Source organism: Neoarius graeffei, chromosome 18, assembly GCF_027579695.1.
Source record: "Neoarius graeffei isolate fNeoGra1 chromosome 18, fNeoGra1.pri, whole genome shotgun sequence".
Taxonomy (NCBI): domain Eukaryota; kingdom Metazoa; phylum Chordata; class Actinopteri; order Siluriformes; family Ariidae; genus Neoarius; species Neoarius graeffei.
This window is the reverse complement of record NC_083586.1, coordinates 35,189,098-35,203,573: the sequence shown is the minus strand read 5'-3', so window position 1 is coordinate 35,203,573 and position 14,476 is coordinate 35,189,098. Positions and strand designations below refer to the sequence as shown.

Genomic DNA, 14,476 nt, shown 5'->3' with positions numbered 1-14,476 from the left:
TGTTCCTTTCTATTTGTTTTTTGTCTGTTCATTTTCTTTTTGGGGGAGTAAAGTCAGTTTAAAAATGCCGTTAAATGCATAGGCCTATAGGCCAAGTTTAATGACCTTGAGGTTATCAGAGGTCATATGTCGTTTTACAAATGAAAAATGAATTCAGCACCCAAACATTTAACAAACAAAGCCATTTGCTAACTTCATTAATCATTTTAGTACATTTCATTCCTTAGAAAGCTGAGAAACTGGGTTCAGCTGAGACGTTTACAGGCCCAAAGTTCAATGACCTCTAGAGGTCAACAGAGGTCAGATAGAGCTCGGCATATTGCAGATTTGAATTCGGCACACCCAAATTGACAAAATAAGACTGTTTGCCGACTTTGTCTCAAAAATGCCTGTGGGTTTCACAATTCTGGATTTTGGTACCAGTCTACTATGTAAGATCCTAAAGATGAAATGGCAAGACAAGATCCCTGACACAGAAGTCCTAGCTCGAGCAAATCAGCCATCCGTTCATCCCATCATCCAGAAGAACCAAATTAGATGGGCGGGACATGTTACAAGAATGTCTGATGAATGCATTCCTAAGCAACTAACGTATGGAGAACTCACCATTGGGAAACGCTCTCGTGGAGGACAGAGAAAGGGATACGAAGACACACAGAAACGCTCCCTTAAAGCTTTTAACATCAATCCGAGTTCATGGGAAGTAGCAGCCTCAGACAGGTCATCATGGAAAGAAGCCGTCCACAAAGGAGCACAAATTGCAGAGGCAAATCGCAAGCTACGTGCAGTGGAAAGGCGGCGCCTCCGCAAGCAGAGAGCTGCGGAAAACCTAGCAGTTAATCCCTGCACCTGTAGCTCATGTGGCAGATCTTTTCGAGCAAAAATTGGGCTGATTAGCCACGAGGACACACAAATAAGGATTGTGGTCATCATCGACTGCGATGGATGAACAGCAGCAACAGTGACATCATGTGCAGAGCCTCCATTCCCACCCAGCTCTCCCCTAACACTTGACAGCTCCCAACCAGCAAAACGTGCTTCCTTTGAGACTCATGAAGCCAACCTTCACACCTGGGATGCTCATGTTGAGTCACAGAAGCACTGGGAGGAAAATGCTATCCACCCTCTTCCACATACGTACAGCCACGATTGGATAGCATCACTGTGATTGACATGAAAGCATGTCATCCCTCCCCTGGCCAATTCTGCTCCCTTGGCTCATGTTTTGAAAACATCTCTGCTGTCAACCATTTGGGGAAACACTTTCTCCAAGACCTCTCCATGACATTTTGCATTTCTTTTAAGTAATTTGTAAAAAGACGTCTACCGACTGATGTGAATTGTAACCCAACAATCCTTCAAGCTTTGCTTTTTCCTTTTCCAGTAAAATCTGAAGCCCGCTATGCAGAAACGGACGAGAGCCATTGTGCTCGTGCACAAAAAAAAAAAAGTTGAAATGATTCGAGGTGTAAAAACACTTAAATACATTTGCAGACCTGTCCACGTGTTAGCATTGTGCGCCAAGTACTTGGTGTGGTGTGTTCAGTGGATTTGATGCTCATTTCTGTGTATAAAGCAGCTGTTGGCTGACCGAGCCACTGCAGGATGAGCAAACATCAGTGCCTTTTAATGGAGTCTCAGGGACACTGTACTCATTTCACTATATTTAAAGTGCAACTCAAGAGAAACGAGAAGATACAAAAATGGGCACAAAGAGACTGAACACATGAAGACAAAAACACGTATATTTCAACACGCATGCACAATGCACACAATGATCCCGGTTTTAAATTATTTTAACTGCTTCTTATTTTTAATCTCTTGTACATTACCATGGCAACTTTTGATCAGTCTTGGTCATTTTTGAGTAGCAGGAATACTAAAATTGTGTTTTAATTTATAGATATTGGGTATAATAACTGTACGCATGCCCAAACATCTAGTTTACCTCATGCACAGGGAACACTCCATGTCTGCACTGTCCAAGAGATGAGATGGTACTTTCCTTGTCCTGCACTGGACAGGAGTCATCGGTGAAGAACTGGATGGATCTGAGAGAGAGAGAGAGAGAGAGAGAGAGAGAGAGAGAGAGAGAGAGAGAGAGAGAGAGAGAGAGGGGTGGGGGGGGGTTACATGACTGATCGGTAAAAACAAATGGAGAGACTGAAACAGTTCGATTGAGAAATGCATGGACTAGACAGTGTCTGGTCAGAAATCTCACCAGCCTCTATTTTGCTCTTACACCATCATCTGGTATAAAGCACTAGCACTGGAGACTCCATCCAAAAATTCTAGACATTGCCTCACAGAAAACGTTACCACAGCAACTACTTTACTTCATGCAGATCAACAGCTTCAGTTCACATTCAAGGAGGAGAAGCTGGAAAGTCCCAGCGACTTTGACCATAGTATGATTGGCTGGTTTGAGTACTTCAGAAACCGTTGGTTTCCTGGACTCACATACTGTACACACCACCACCACGTAGTTCGACACAAAATGACACGAAAAACATCAAGGGAGGCTACTGTAATGTAAATAACCACTCTTTATAACCATGGTGAGCAGAAAAGCAACTCGGAACGCAAAACCGATCTTGAACTCTCAAGCCTCAACGCCAGGCATTGCCCGAATGCCCGATTTGCCCAACCAAGATGTTCGGGCAGAAATATTTTAGCAAGTTAGGCCTGTTTAGGCACAACTATGGCTGGCTTCTTTAAGCACAAAAATGATTTTCAAGTGAGTACATTACAAAAAACAAGACATATTAACCAGCATCCTCACCTCCCCTGTGATCGCCATTTTTTTTTCTCCCCGATTAGTAACGGCGATTCAGACTGGCTCGCTTCAGGCACACGTGCGCATTTGTACTTGGTCACTACGAGTGATCGCTGGTGCCTTCTACATTTTCCCGGGTTGACTTCAGGACATCCACATGTACAGTGGTGCTTGAAAGTTGGTGAACCCTTTAGAATTTTCTATATTTCTGCATAAATATGACCTAAAACATCATCAGATTTTCACACAAGTCCTTAAAGTAGATAAAGAGAACCCAGTTAAACAAATGAGACAATTATTATACTTGGTCATTTATTTATTGAGGAAAATGATGCGATATTACATATCTGTGAGTGCCAAAAGTATGTGAACCTCTCAGATTAGCAGTTAATTTGAAGGTGAAATTAGAGTCAGGTGTTTTCAATCAATGGGATGACAAATCAGGTGCGAGTGGGCACCCTGTTTTATTTAAAGAACAGGGATCTATCAAAGTCTGATCTTCACAACACGTTTGTAGAAGTGTATCATGGCACGAACAAAGGAGATTTCTGAGGACCTCAGAAAGTGTTGATGTTCATCAGGCTGGAAAAGGTTACAAAACCATCTCTAAAGAGTTTGGACTCCACCAATCCACAGTCAGACAGATTGTGTACAAATCGAAGAAATTCAAGGCTATTGTTACCCTCCCCAGGAGTGGTACACCAACAAAGATCACTCCAAGAGCAAGGCGTGTAATAGTCGGCAAGGTTACAAAGGACCCCAGGGTAACTTCTAAGCAACTGAAGGCCTCTCTCACATTGGCTAATGTTAATGTTCATGAGTCCACCATCAGGAGAACAACAATGGTGTGCATGGCAGGGTTGCAAGGAGAAAGCCACTGCTCTCCAAAAAGAACATTGCTGCTTGCCTGCAGTTTGCTAAAGATCACGTGGACAAGCTAGAAGGCTACTGGAAAAATATGTTTTGTGGACAGATGAGACCAAAAATAGAACTTTTTGGTTTAAATGAGAAGCGTTATGTTTGGAGAAAGGAAAACACTGCATTCCAGCATAAGAACTTTATCCCATCTGTGAAACATGGTGGTGGTAGTGTCATGGTTTGGGCCTGTTTTGCTGCATCTGGGCCAGGACAGCTTGCCATCATTGATGGAACAATGAATTCTGAATTATACCAGCGAATTCTAAAGGAAAACGTCAGGACATCTGTCCATGAACTGCATCTCAAGAGAAGGTGGGTCATGCAGCAAGACAGCGACCCTAAGCACACAAGTCGTTCTACCAAAGAATGGTTCAAGAAGAATAAAGTTAATGTTGTGGAAGGACCTGAAGCGAGCAGCTCATGTGAGGAAACCCACCACCATCCCAGAGTTGAAGCTGTTCTGTACGGAGGAACGGGCTAAAATTCCTCCAAGCCGGTGTGCAGGACTGATCAACAGTCACCGGAAACATTTAGTTGCAGTTTTTGCTGCACAAGGGGGTCACACCAGATACTGAAAGCAAAGGTTCACATACTTTTGCCACTCACAGATATGTAATATTGGATCATTTTCCTCAATAAATAAATGACCAAGTATAATATTTATGCCTCATTTGTTTAACTGGGTTCTCTTTATCTACTTTTAGGACTTGTGTGAAAATCTGATGTTTTAGGTCATATTTATGCAGAAATATAGAAAATTCTAAAGGGTTCACAAACTTTCAAGCACCACTGTATGTAAAAAAGCTAGGAGTAAGTACATTCAATGAATGGAAAGACATGCAATGGCAAACTGGATAAGACAGTACTGCAGTACAGACTCCTGCTTTATAATGTTTTTAGTTTTACAATTCATCTTTGCAATATTGCTCGTGTAATGGAAACTTCTAATAAACACTTCAGAACGCTTAGCAGTTGTCTTTTCAGTTATTTATTATAGTAGAGCTTATAAAACAGATATAAAACGGGAAAAGGAAAGACGACGACACCTCAGGTGATGCTGAGAGTGCGCACTCCGAGTTGTGTCTTCGTGGCTGTTATTTATTATACTCTAAAGGCATTTGCTTACTGTTCGTGTCTGCACATGATTGGCTCGAGACTTTCCCTTGAAGCTTTGTTAGAGCATGCACCTGGTGTGCTCTGAGATGCGCAGCGGATATGTGGTTAGGCATAACAACACGAAACAGAAACCAGGCAGCCTGCTCATCACCAGCCGTTGAGCCAAGGACACAGAAAAGCGATTACAGCTTGTGGGAAAACAATTTCTCAGTACACTAGGCCACTTGAGCTCAACACACAGAGAAACAGAATAGGAATGCTCATTCACCAAATTTCCTTCACACTCACCAGTGTTCGAGGCAAGACCGTGTGTTTTGTCTCCTAAACTCTATAATAAAAAGACGTATTACGTACTCGTACCATACGGAAGTCTTATACGATACTGGTTTACATTTCATATTTTCAGGGCTGGCGGTACGGTGGTGTAGTGGTTAGCGCTGTCGCCTCACAGCAAGAAGGTCCGGGTTCAAGCCCCATGGCCGGCGAGGGCCTTTCTGTGCAGAGTTTGCATGTTCTCCCCGTGGGTTTCCTCTGGGTGCTCCGGTTTCCCCCACAGTCCAAAGACATGCAGGTTAGGTTAACTGGTGACTCTAAATTGAGCGTAGGTGTGAATGTGAGTGTGAATGGTTGTCTGTGTCTATGTGTCAGCCCTGTGATGACCTGGCGACTTGTCCAGGGTGTACCCCGCCTCTCGCCCGTAGTCAGCTGGGATAGGCTCCAGCTTGCCTGCGACCCTGTAGAACAGGATAAAGCGGCTACAGATAATGAGATGAGATTTTCAAGGCTTGTCTTGTTCTTCTGTAGCAGAAATAAAAAAGAACCCATGTACTTTTGCCTAAATAACTTCATTATACCCCTAGAAAACATTAGTATTGCCTTGAACCGTGCATTTGCCAAACTACCACAAAATTTTAGGGCAAAAGGAAATTCGGGAGGGGGGAGATTTGAGGGCATTTGCTCTGCAGGGCAAAAGGGGGCAAAAGTTAACGTCGAGGCCTGACTTCTTGTGCTCACCAAGCCTTGATCTGTATGATTTTAAGCACTGCCGTCCTACCACATCACTGGATAAATCAGAGAAATGCATGAATGCACATTAGTACAGGTGTTCCGACAGTTATACAGACAACCAAACCCAAGTGCATGAATGAAGCAACAGTATACAGGAGTTAAGGTTAAAAAATTAAAACAAATACAACTTGAATACCGTATTTACCGGACTATAGAGCGCATCGGAATATACGCCGCACACACTAAATTTTAAAAGAATATTTTTACATTACATTAACCGCACCAGACTATAAGCCGCAGATACATACGTTGTGAATGAGACATTTACACAAAGATTTTGTAAATGCTTATTTACATACTTTGTTTCCAAACGGTGCCTGTAACACAGCAGTAAAACGGCTGATCGAATAAAACAGAAAAGTCATTAATGTTTTTATTCATCCTCCTCCTGTGCACTGAAACCACTGAAGTCGTCTTCTTCAGCGTCGGAGTTGAAGAGCCTCAGAACATCTCCGTCACGCACCGTTTCAGTCTCTCCGTCGGTGTCGCTCTCAATGTCCCTTTCATCTCGAGGCACAGTTACCGACGAAGCCGCGCCGTCCCTTTCATCTCGAGGCACAGTTACCGACGAAGCCGCGCCGTCCCTTTCATCTCGAGGCACAGTTACCGACGAAGCCGCGCCGTCCCTTTCATCTCGAGGCACAGTTACCGACGAAGCCGCGCCGTCCCTTTCATCTCGAGGCACAGTTACCGACGAAGCCGCGCCGTCCCTTTCATCTCGAGGCACAGTTACCGACGAAGCCGCGCCGTCCCTTTCATCTCGAGGCACAGTTACCGACGAAGCCGCGCCGTCCCTTTCATCTCGAGGCACAGTTACCGACGAAGCCGCGCCGTCCCTTTCATCTCGAGGCACAGTTACCGACGAAGCCGCGCCGTCCCTTTCATCTCGAGGCACAGTTACCGACGAAGCCGCGCCGTCCCTTTCATCTCGAGGCACAGTTACCGACGAAGCCGCGCCGTCCCTTTCATCTCGAGGCACAGTTACCGACGAAGCCGCGCCGTCCCTTTCATCTCGAGGCACAGTTACCGACGAAGCCGCGCCGTCCCTTTCATCTCGAGGCACAGTTACCGACAAAGCCGCGCCGTCCCTTTCATCTCGAGGCACAGTTACCGACGAAGCCGCGCCGTCCCTTTCATCTCGAGGCACAGTTACCGACGAAGCCGCGCCGTCCCTTTCATCTCGAGGCACAGTTACCGACGAAGCCGCGCCGTCCCTTTCACCTCGAGGCACAGTTACCGACGAAGCCGCGCCGTCCCTTTCATCTCGAGGCACAGTTACCGACGAAGCCGCGCCGTCCCTTTCATCTCGAGGCACAGTTACCGACGAAGCCGCGCCGTCCCTTTCATCTCGAGGCACAGTTACCGACGAAGCCGCGCCGTCCCTTTCATCTCGAGGCACAGTTACCGACGAAGCCGCGCCGTCCCTTTCATCTCGAGGCACAGTTTCCGACGAAGCCGCGCCGTCCCTTTCATCTCGAGGCACAGTTTCCGACGAAGCCGCGCCGTCCCTTTCATCTCGAGGCACAGTTACCGACGAAGCCGCGCCGTCCCTTTCATCTCGAGGCACAGTTACCGACGAAGCCGCGCCGTCCCTTTCATCTCGAGGCACAGTTACCGACGAAGCCGCGCCGTCCCTTTCATCTCGAGGCACAGTTACCGATGAAGCCGCGCCGTCCCTTTCATCTCGAGGCACAGTTACCGACGAAGCCGCGCCGTCCCTTTCATCTCGAGGCACAGTTACCGACGAAGCCGCGCCGTCCCTTTCATCTCGAGGCACAGTTACCGACGAAGCTGCGCTGTTCTCTCCACGCAGCAGTCCAGCCTTTCGAAACCCCTTGGTGATTGTGGATTCTTTCACACTGCTCCACGCTTTTAGGATCCACTGGCAGACCTCAGAAAAGAATGCTCTTCGCATGCGGCCAGTTTTTGTGAATGATTTCTCGCCACTGGTCATCCAAGCCTCCCACTCACTTCGGAGTGCCGTTTTAAATGCACGATTCACACTGATGTCGAGTGGCTGCAAAAACTTAGTTGTACCTCCAGGAATCACAGCTGGAATTGAGTTTGTTCTCTTGATGGCTGCTTTCACAGAATCTGTTATATGGGCCCTCATACTGTCCAAAACAAGCAATGATTTTTTCCAGTGCAAAAATCCTCCCGGGCGCTTACTGTAGCACTCCGTCAGCCATTCAGTCATTAGGCTTTCTATCATCCACCCTTTTTTGTTAACTTTAACGACTATGCCTTTCGGAAATTTTTCTTTTGGCATAATCATCCGCTTGAAAATCACCATCGGTGGAAGCTTCTGTCCGGATGCGGTACAGCTCAAAACACACATGAAATGCGTTCTCTCGTAGCCAGTTGTTTTCATCATAATGGATGACACTCCTGTTTTGTTAACAGTTCTAGTTAAAGGCAGGTCAAACGTTCTAAGGTACTTCATCTATATTTATGATGCTGTCTGGTCCGATGGAATTTTCAGCTAGTTTTGTTTCAATAAATTTGTGGAAGTTTGCAACTTTTTCTTCGTAGTCGGGAGGGAGTTGCTGACAGTCGTCCGCGCCCTGATGGACAGATCTTTTCGTCTCATAAATCTAAAACACCATGACGGTCCACCTTTAAAATCTTCAATACTCATTTCGCTGGCGATTGTTTTAGCTTTCAGTCGGATTTGCACGGTCGATACGCCCCGGCCGTCTGCTCTCTGTGTGTGTTCACCCAGTCCTCAAGAACATTTTCAAGTTTAGGCCATCTGCTTTTATGACCTCTGAAAGCCTTTGTTGTTCTTTGACATTGAATCGGTTCTTCACGCTGCCGTCTCCAACATCTCACCATTGATTCATTAACGCCAAGCTTACGTGCAGCAGCTCTATTTCCTTCCTGGATAGACAGATCAATTGCTTTCAACTTAAAAGCTGCATCATATGCTTTTCTTTGTGTACTTTCCATGATGAGGGTGTGAAAAATATTTTGCATTCGTGCGTGTCGTGCTGCTTGCGTCGTCTTCTTTATATTGACCTCTTGCGTCTGTCATGTTTTTGCGCCCCCTGATGGCAGTTAGCGAAGAAAAATCTATAGATAAGCCGCATTGTTGTACAAGCCGCAGGGTTCAAAGCGTGGGGAAAAAGTAGCGGCTTATAGTCCGGTAAATACGGTATTACCTTCCAAAAAAAAAAAAGGGACTGCAAAATTGTACAGTACAGGAAGAACCGGTATGGTCCCTCCCTCTCTGGTTCAGTACATAGATTTCATGGCTGAAATTCCACAATCCAACATCAAGTAAAATGCTACAGCTGTAATTTGAGCACATACCTGTTTTGCGAATCTTGCTAGGAGACACTAAGGCACTGGCATCAGCCAAGCGCTTCCTCTTAACACCAGGAGCTACAGGAAGGGAAGAAAGCACCGCTGCCAGGCTTTTGGATTCTTCGATGCTGCTCTCATGCTGATTTAAGGATGAGGAACTCGAAGTATCACAAGCTTTACTACTGAGCGCAGGGTCCTGGGAGGTGAAAACAGATTTAAACCAGTTAAGCAGCACAATGCTAAGATGTTTTCTCTCCAGGTGACTAACTGCGTCCGAAATCGCTCACTTGTTCACTACTCCCTATAGAGGGAATTACTATTTCGAGGACTATATAGTGAGCGCTGGTATTTATGTCATTACTGTCGCACAATTAAAACGTGCCAGATCAGTCGGCTGGTGGGTTTTCAAAATAACAAATACATGCATGCATTTTTGTGATAAATACATATCACAGATGAGCATATTTCCCACAATCAATACAAAGTACCTGCATCTTTCAGTTTTTTTTTAAATCAAGGCTTTATTACTTTATTGCTGCTGCCTTTTATTGAATCAAATTTGAGACTTTTGATTTCTTTCAGCGTGACTGCAATGCATGATGGGATATACTGCTTTGGTTCATGACCATCGTTGTACACTACTTTTCATGATGCATTGTGGGATACTTTGAGTGCACCATATAGGCTGTAAATAATCCTCACTTACCCCTTTTCCACCAAATCAGTTCCAGGGCTGGTTCGGGGCCAGTGCTGGTGCTGGTTCACAACTCGTTCAACTTGCGAGCCAGCTGAGAACCAGTTTGCTTTTCCATAGCTCGCGGTGCTAAGGGAAGCCACATCATTACGTCGCTGTATACGTCAGTTACGTCGCTACGTTTGCATAAACCTTGGTGCGAATATCGAAGCAAAAACAACACGGAAGAAGCAGCAGCAACAATAATAAAAAAATGACTTCACGTTTGTACAGCTGCTGCTTCTCGTTGCTTAAAAATGGCGATCTTTCGCGGTCTTGTTGTTGTTGTTGGTCTTAACAACTCCGCCCCCCCCGCTGACGTAAGCGGTTCTTTCCTCTGGCCCAGCAGAGAGTTGGTGCTAGCCTGGAACCGGTTTTTCTGGCCCCAGAGCCAGTTCTTTGTCAGTGGAAACAGAAAACCCGGTTCCAAACTAAGCACTGGCCCCGAACCAGCCCTGGAACTGCTTTGATGGAAAAGGGGCAACTGAGGTTTCGGACAGCACTACAAAATGGTGTCCTCACTATATAGTGCCCTGTATAGTGAGTAGGGAGAGATTTTGGACACAGGGTAAACGTTCAGTGGTGCACCAGTTTAAAACTGGGACAAAAACATCGAGAGCAACATAAAGAGGCACACACAGTTCAGTGTAAGTCATTATTAACACACCATTTAAATCATTTTGTAACTTCTCTGAAACCTGATTCACTTAAATGTATTGTTGAATTCTTTATTCTGATTGGTCAGAAGATAGTGTTGATCAATTTCCTATAACAGCATGCCTCAGGCAATATTTCAGGCCATGATGTTAATGTTAAAACACACTCGCTGTAAAACATTGTTGTGACTATGGAAAGAACTTGTACAAGGACGCGGGGTGGGGTGGGTTTGCCCACATAGCGTTTTTCTCCCTTATCAACTGTTCCCAGTGAGGAGAGAGCATGTGCGGCCGCGTATGGCCTCCTAAAGAAAAGCTCTGCACCTAGGGTCCCTCCCTCAGAGCACAGCGTCTTCTGTGCAGCCGTTCTGAACTTCTCAAAGGCATTGGTGTCATTACTGTTGCTCCTTTTCAGGCAACCAATCAAAACGTCTAAGACTTGTCACCCTGGTAGCCAAGAAAATGAAGGAGAAGCTTGTTCTGGCTGCATCTGTCTATCCCGAGCCTAAGAATAAATATATGACGGAAAGCAAAGGGGTGATGCTAGTCCATCATACAATGGCTGTTAGAGTGGGGATATGTTGTCAAGATATTGTTGTCATAAAAACAAAACCCACATGCAGCTTTTTTTTTTTGGATGAAGTGCTGGGATTAAGCCAATGCTTTTCTGCCAGAGAAAAATACTATATGGACACATGGACTAATGGTAGACACTCAACATAAATGGATGTTGGGAAGGTGGGGGCCCCACCCCATATATATATATATATATATATATATATATATATATATATATATATATATATATATATATATATAGTGACTGTCATGAGATGCTCATTTAACCTTTCCGGAAGGAGTCTCCAGCGTGAGTGCTTTGTAAGACGTTATGCTGCTCATTTAATCTTTTGACCACAACAATGTCGTCAAGACTCTCAGTAACATGACAAGCTTTCTATAACCCCAATTCCAAAAAAAGTTGGGACACTAAAACAAAAGCAGAATGTGAAGATTTGCAAACCATGGAAACCTTATATTTCATTGAATAGTTTAAAAAAAAAAAAAAACCTGCATAACTGTTGAAAATGAAATTTTATTAGTTTTTTTGAAAAACATATACTCATTTTGTTATCAGCAACACGTTTCAGAAAAGCTGGGACGGGGCAACAAAAGAATGAAAAAAAGCTGTGTAATGCAAAATAACCTACCCCACCTAATTTGGTTAATTAGAAACAGATCAGTAACATGATTGGATATAAAAAGAGCATCCCCAGAGAGGTGGAGGATCTCAGAAGTAAAGATGGGGAGGGGTTCACTGCTCTGAGAGAGACTGCGTGGGCAAACAGTGCAACAATTTAAGAAAAACGTTCCTCAAGGTAAAACTGTAAAGAATTTGGGGATCACATCATCTCTGGTACGCATCATTAAAAGATTCAGAGAATCTGGAGAAATCTCTGTATGCCAGAGACAAGGCTGAAAACTGACACTGGATGCCTGTGATCTTCAGGCCCTTAGGAGACACTGCATTAAAAGCAGACACGGGTCTGTAGTGGAAATCACTGAATGGGCTCAGGAACACTTCAGAAAACCATCGTCTGTGAAAACAGTTCATTACTGCATCCACAAACGCAAGTTAAAACCAGATATAAACAATATCCAGAAACACCAACACCTTCTCTGGGCCTGAGCTCTTTTACGATAGACTGAGGCGAAGTGGAAAATTGTCCCGAGGTCTGACGAATTAAAAGTAGAAATTCTTTTTAGAAATCATGGACACCACATCCTCCACGCTAAAGAGGAGAGGGACCATCCGGCTTGTTATCAGTGCACAGTTCAAAAGCCGGCATCTGTGATGGTATGAGGGTGCATTAGTGCACATGACATGGGTAGCTTGTACATCTGGGAATGCATCATTAATGTTGAATGATATTTACACCTTTCAGAGCAATATGCTGCCATCCAGACAAAATCTTTTTCAAGGAAGGCCTTCCTTCTTTCAGCAAGACAATGCCAAACTGCTTTCTGCATATATTAATACTGCATAGCTCTGTAATAAAAGAGTCCAGGTGCTAAACTGGCCTTCCTGCAGTCCAGACCCATCTCCCATTTAAAACAATTTGGTGCATTATGAAGCGCAAAATACGACAAAGGAGACCCCAAACTGTCGAGTAACTGAAATTGTACAGCAGGCAAGAATGGATCAACATTTCTCTCTCAAAGCTCAATTAGTCTCCTTGGTTCCCAAACGTTTACAGTGTGTTGTTAAAAGTAAAGGTGATGCAACACAATGGTAAACATGTCCCCGTTCCAACTTTACTGAAATGTTTTGCTGGAATCAAATTCAAAATGAAAATATATTTTTCAAAAAATAAAAAAAGGTCAGTTTCAACATTTGATATGTTGTCTTTATCCTATTTTCAAATGAGTGTGTTTCCATGATTTGCAAAATTATCACATTCTGTTTTTATTTGCAGTTTACACAGCGTCCCAACTTTTTTGGAACTGGGGTTGTAGGTTCTCACGAACATTACAAACTGCATTTTTCTTTCTAGTGAGGAAACAAATCGTTATAGCTATAGTATAACTGAAGAGAAGTTCAACAACATTAACTGTAACTATAAATAGTTAAAAAGATATGAGGAGTCATTCGACCTCATCGTTGATTATTGTCCTATAACAGCATGTTCTGCTGTATCATCATTTTTGACCTCTACAAACTTGTGCGTGTCAAGGCGTTATGTGAACTCAAATCTGTGGACACGTACTTTGGAGCAGCCAGCTCTGGCTCCGTCCCTCGGCAGAGGAAAATGAAGAGAGCTGAGGAGTGATGAAGGTTTGATGCGAGGGGATGAGCCTGTGGTTTGAAGCGGATGGAGACTTGTGACCAGACTGTCGTTCTGAAAAATGGATGAAAACATCTCGCTCAGGATCTGCAGAGAAAGGAAAAAGACGTGCAGAAAGTTGGGAACATTTTCAAGGAACACCGAAAACGATGTAAATGTACCCGATCATCCAAGTCCGGCTCAAGCTGATTTCCATTCCCGTGTATTCACTGGGAGGAAATTCTGAGATTCGAGCAACACCGTATACAGTGGGGTAAAAAAGTATTTAGTCAGCCACCAATTGTGCAAGTTCTCCCACTTAAAAAGATGAGAGAGGCCTGTAATTTTCATCATAGGTATACCTCAACTATGAGAGACAGAATGGGGGGAAAGAATCCAGGAAATCACATTGTAGGATTTTTAATGAATTAATTGGTAAATTGCTCGGTAAAATAAGTATTTGGTCACCTACAAACAAGCAAGATTTCTGGCTCTCACAGACCTGTAACAACTTCTTCTTTAAGAGGCTCCTCTGTCCTCCACTCGTTACCTGTATTAATGGCACCTGTTTGAACTCGTTATCAGTATAAAAGACACCTGTCCACAACCTCAAACAGTCACACTCCAAACTCCACTATGGCCAAGACCAAAGAGCTGTCAAAGGACACCAGAAACAAAATTGTAGACCTGCACCAGGCTGGGAAGACTGAATCTGCAATAGGTAAGCAGCTTGGTGTGAAGAAATCAACTGTGGGAGCAATTATTAGAAAATGGAAGACATAGAAGACCACTGATAATCTCCCTCGATCTGGGGCTCCACGCAAGATCTCACCCCGTGGGGTCAAAATGATCACAAGAACGGTGAGCAGAAATCCCAGAACCACACGGGGGGACCTAGTGAATGAGCTGCAGAGAGCTGGGACCAAAGTAACAAAGGCTACCATCAGTAACACACTACGCCGCCAGGGACTCAAATCCTGCATTGCCAGACGTGTCCCCCTGCTTAAGCCAGTACATGTCCAGGCCCATCTGAAGTTTGCTAGAGAGCATTTGGATGATCCAGAAGAGGACTGGGAGAATG

At 44.4% G+C, this 14,476-nt stretch overlaps 1 protein-coding gene across 1 annotated transcript in view; it reads right to left on the bottom strand.

Annotated features, from left to right (window-relative positions):
* The window catches only part of lonrf2 (LON peptidase N-terminal domain and ring finger 2), a 70,954-nt gene that overhangs the window by 24,919 nt on the left and 31,559 nt on the right, over positions 1-14,476 (bottom strand). Inside the window, exons 4-6 of the mRNA XM_060898738.1 lie at positions 13,339-13,503; positions 9,191-9,380; positions 1,949-2,051 (exon numbers count right to left, since the gene is read on the bottom strand). Coding sequence (XP_060754721.1) covers positions 1,949-2,051; positions 9,191-9,380; positions 13,339-13,503 — 458 coding nt within the window. The remainder of the gene's footprint in view (positions 1-1,948; positions 2,052-9,190; positions 9,381-13,338; positions 13,504-14,476) is intronic.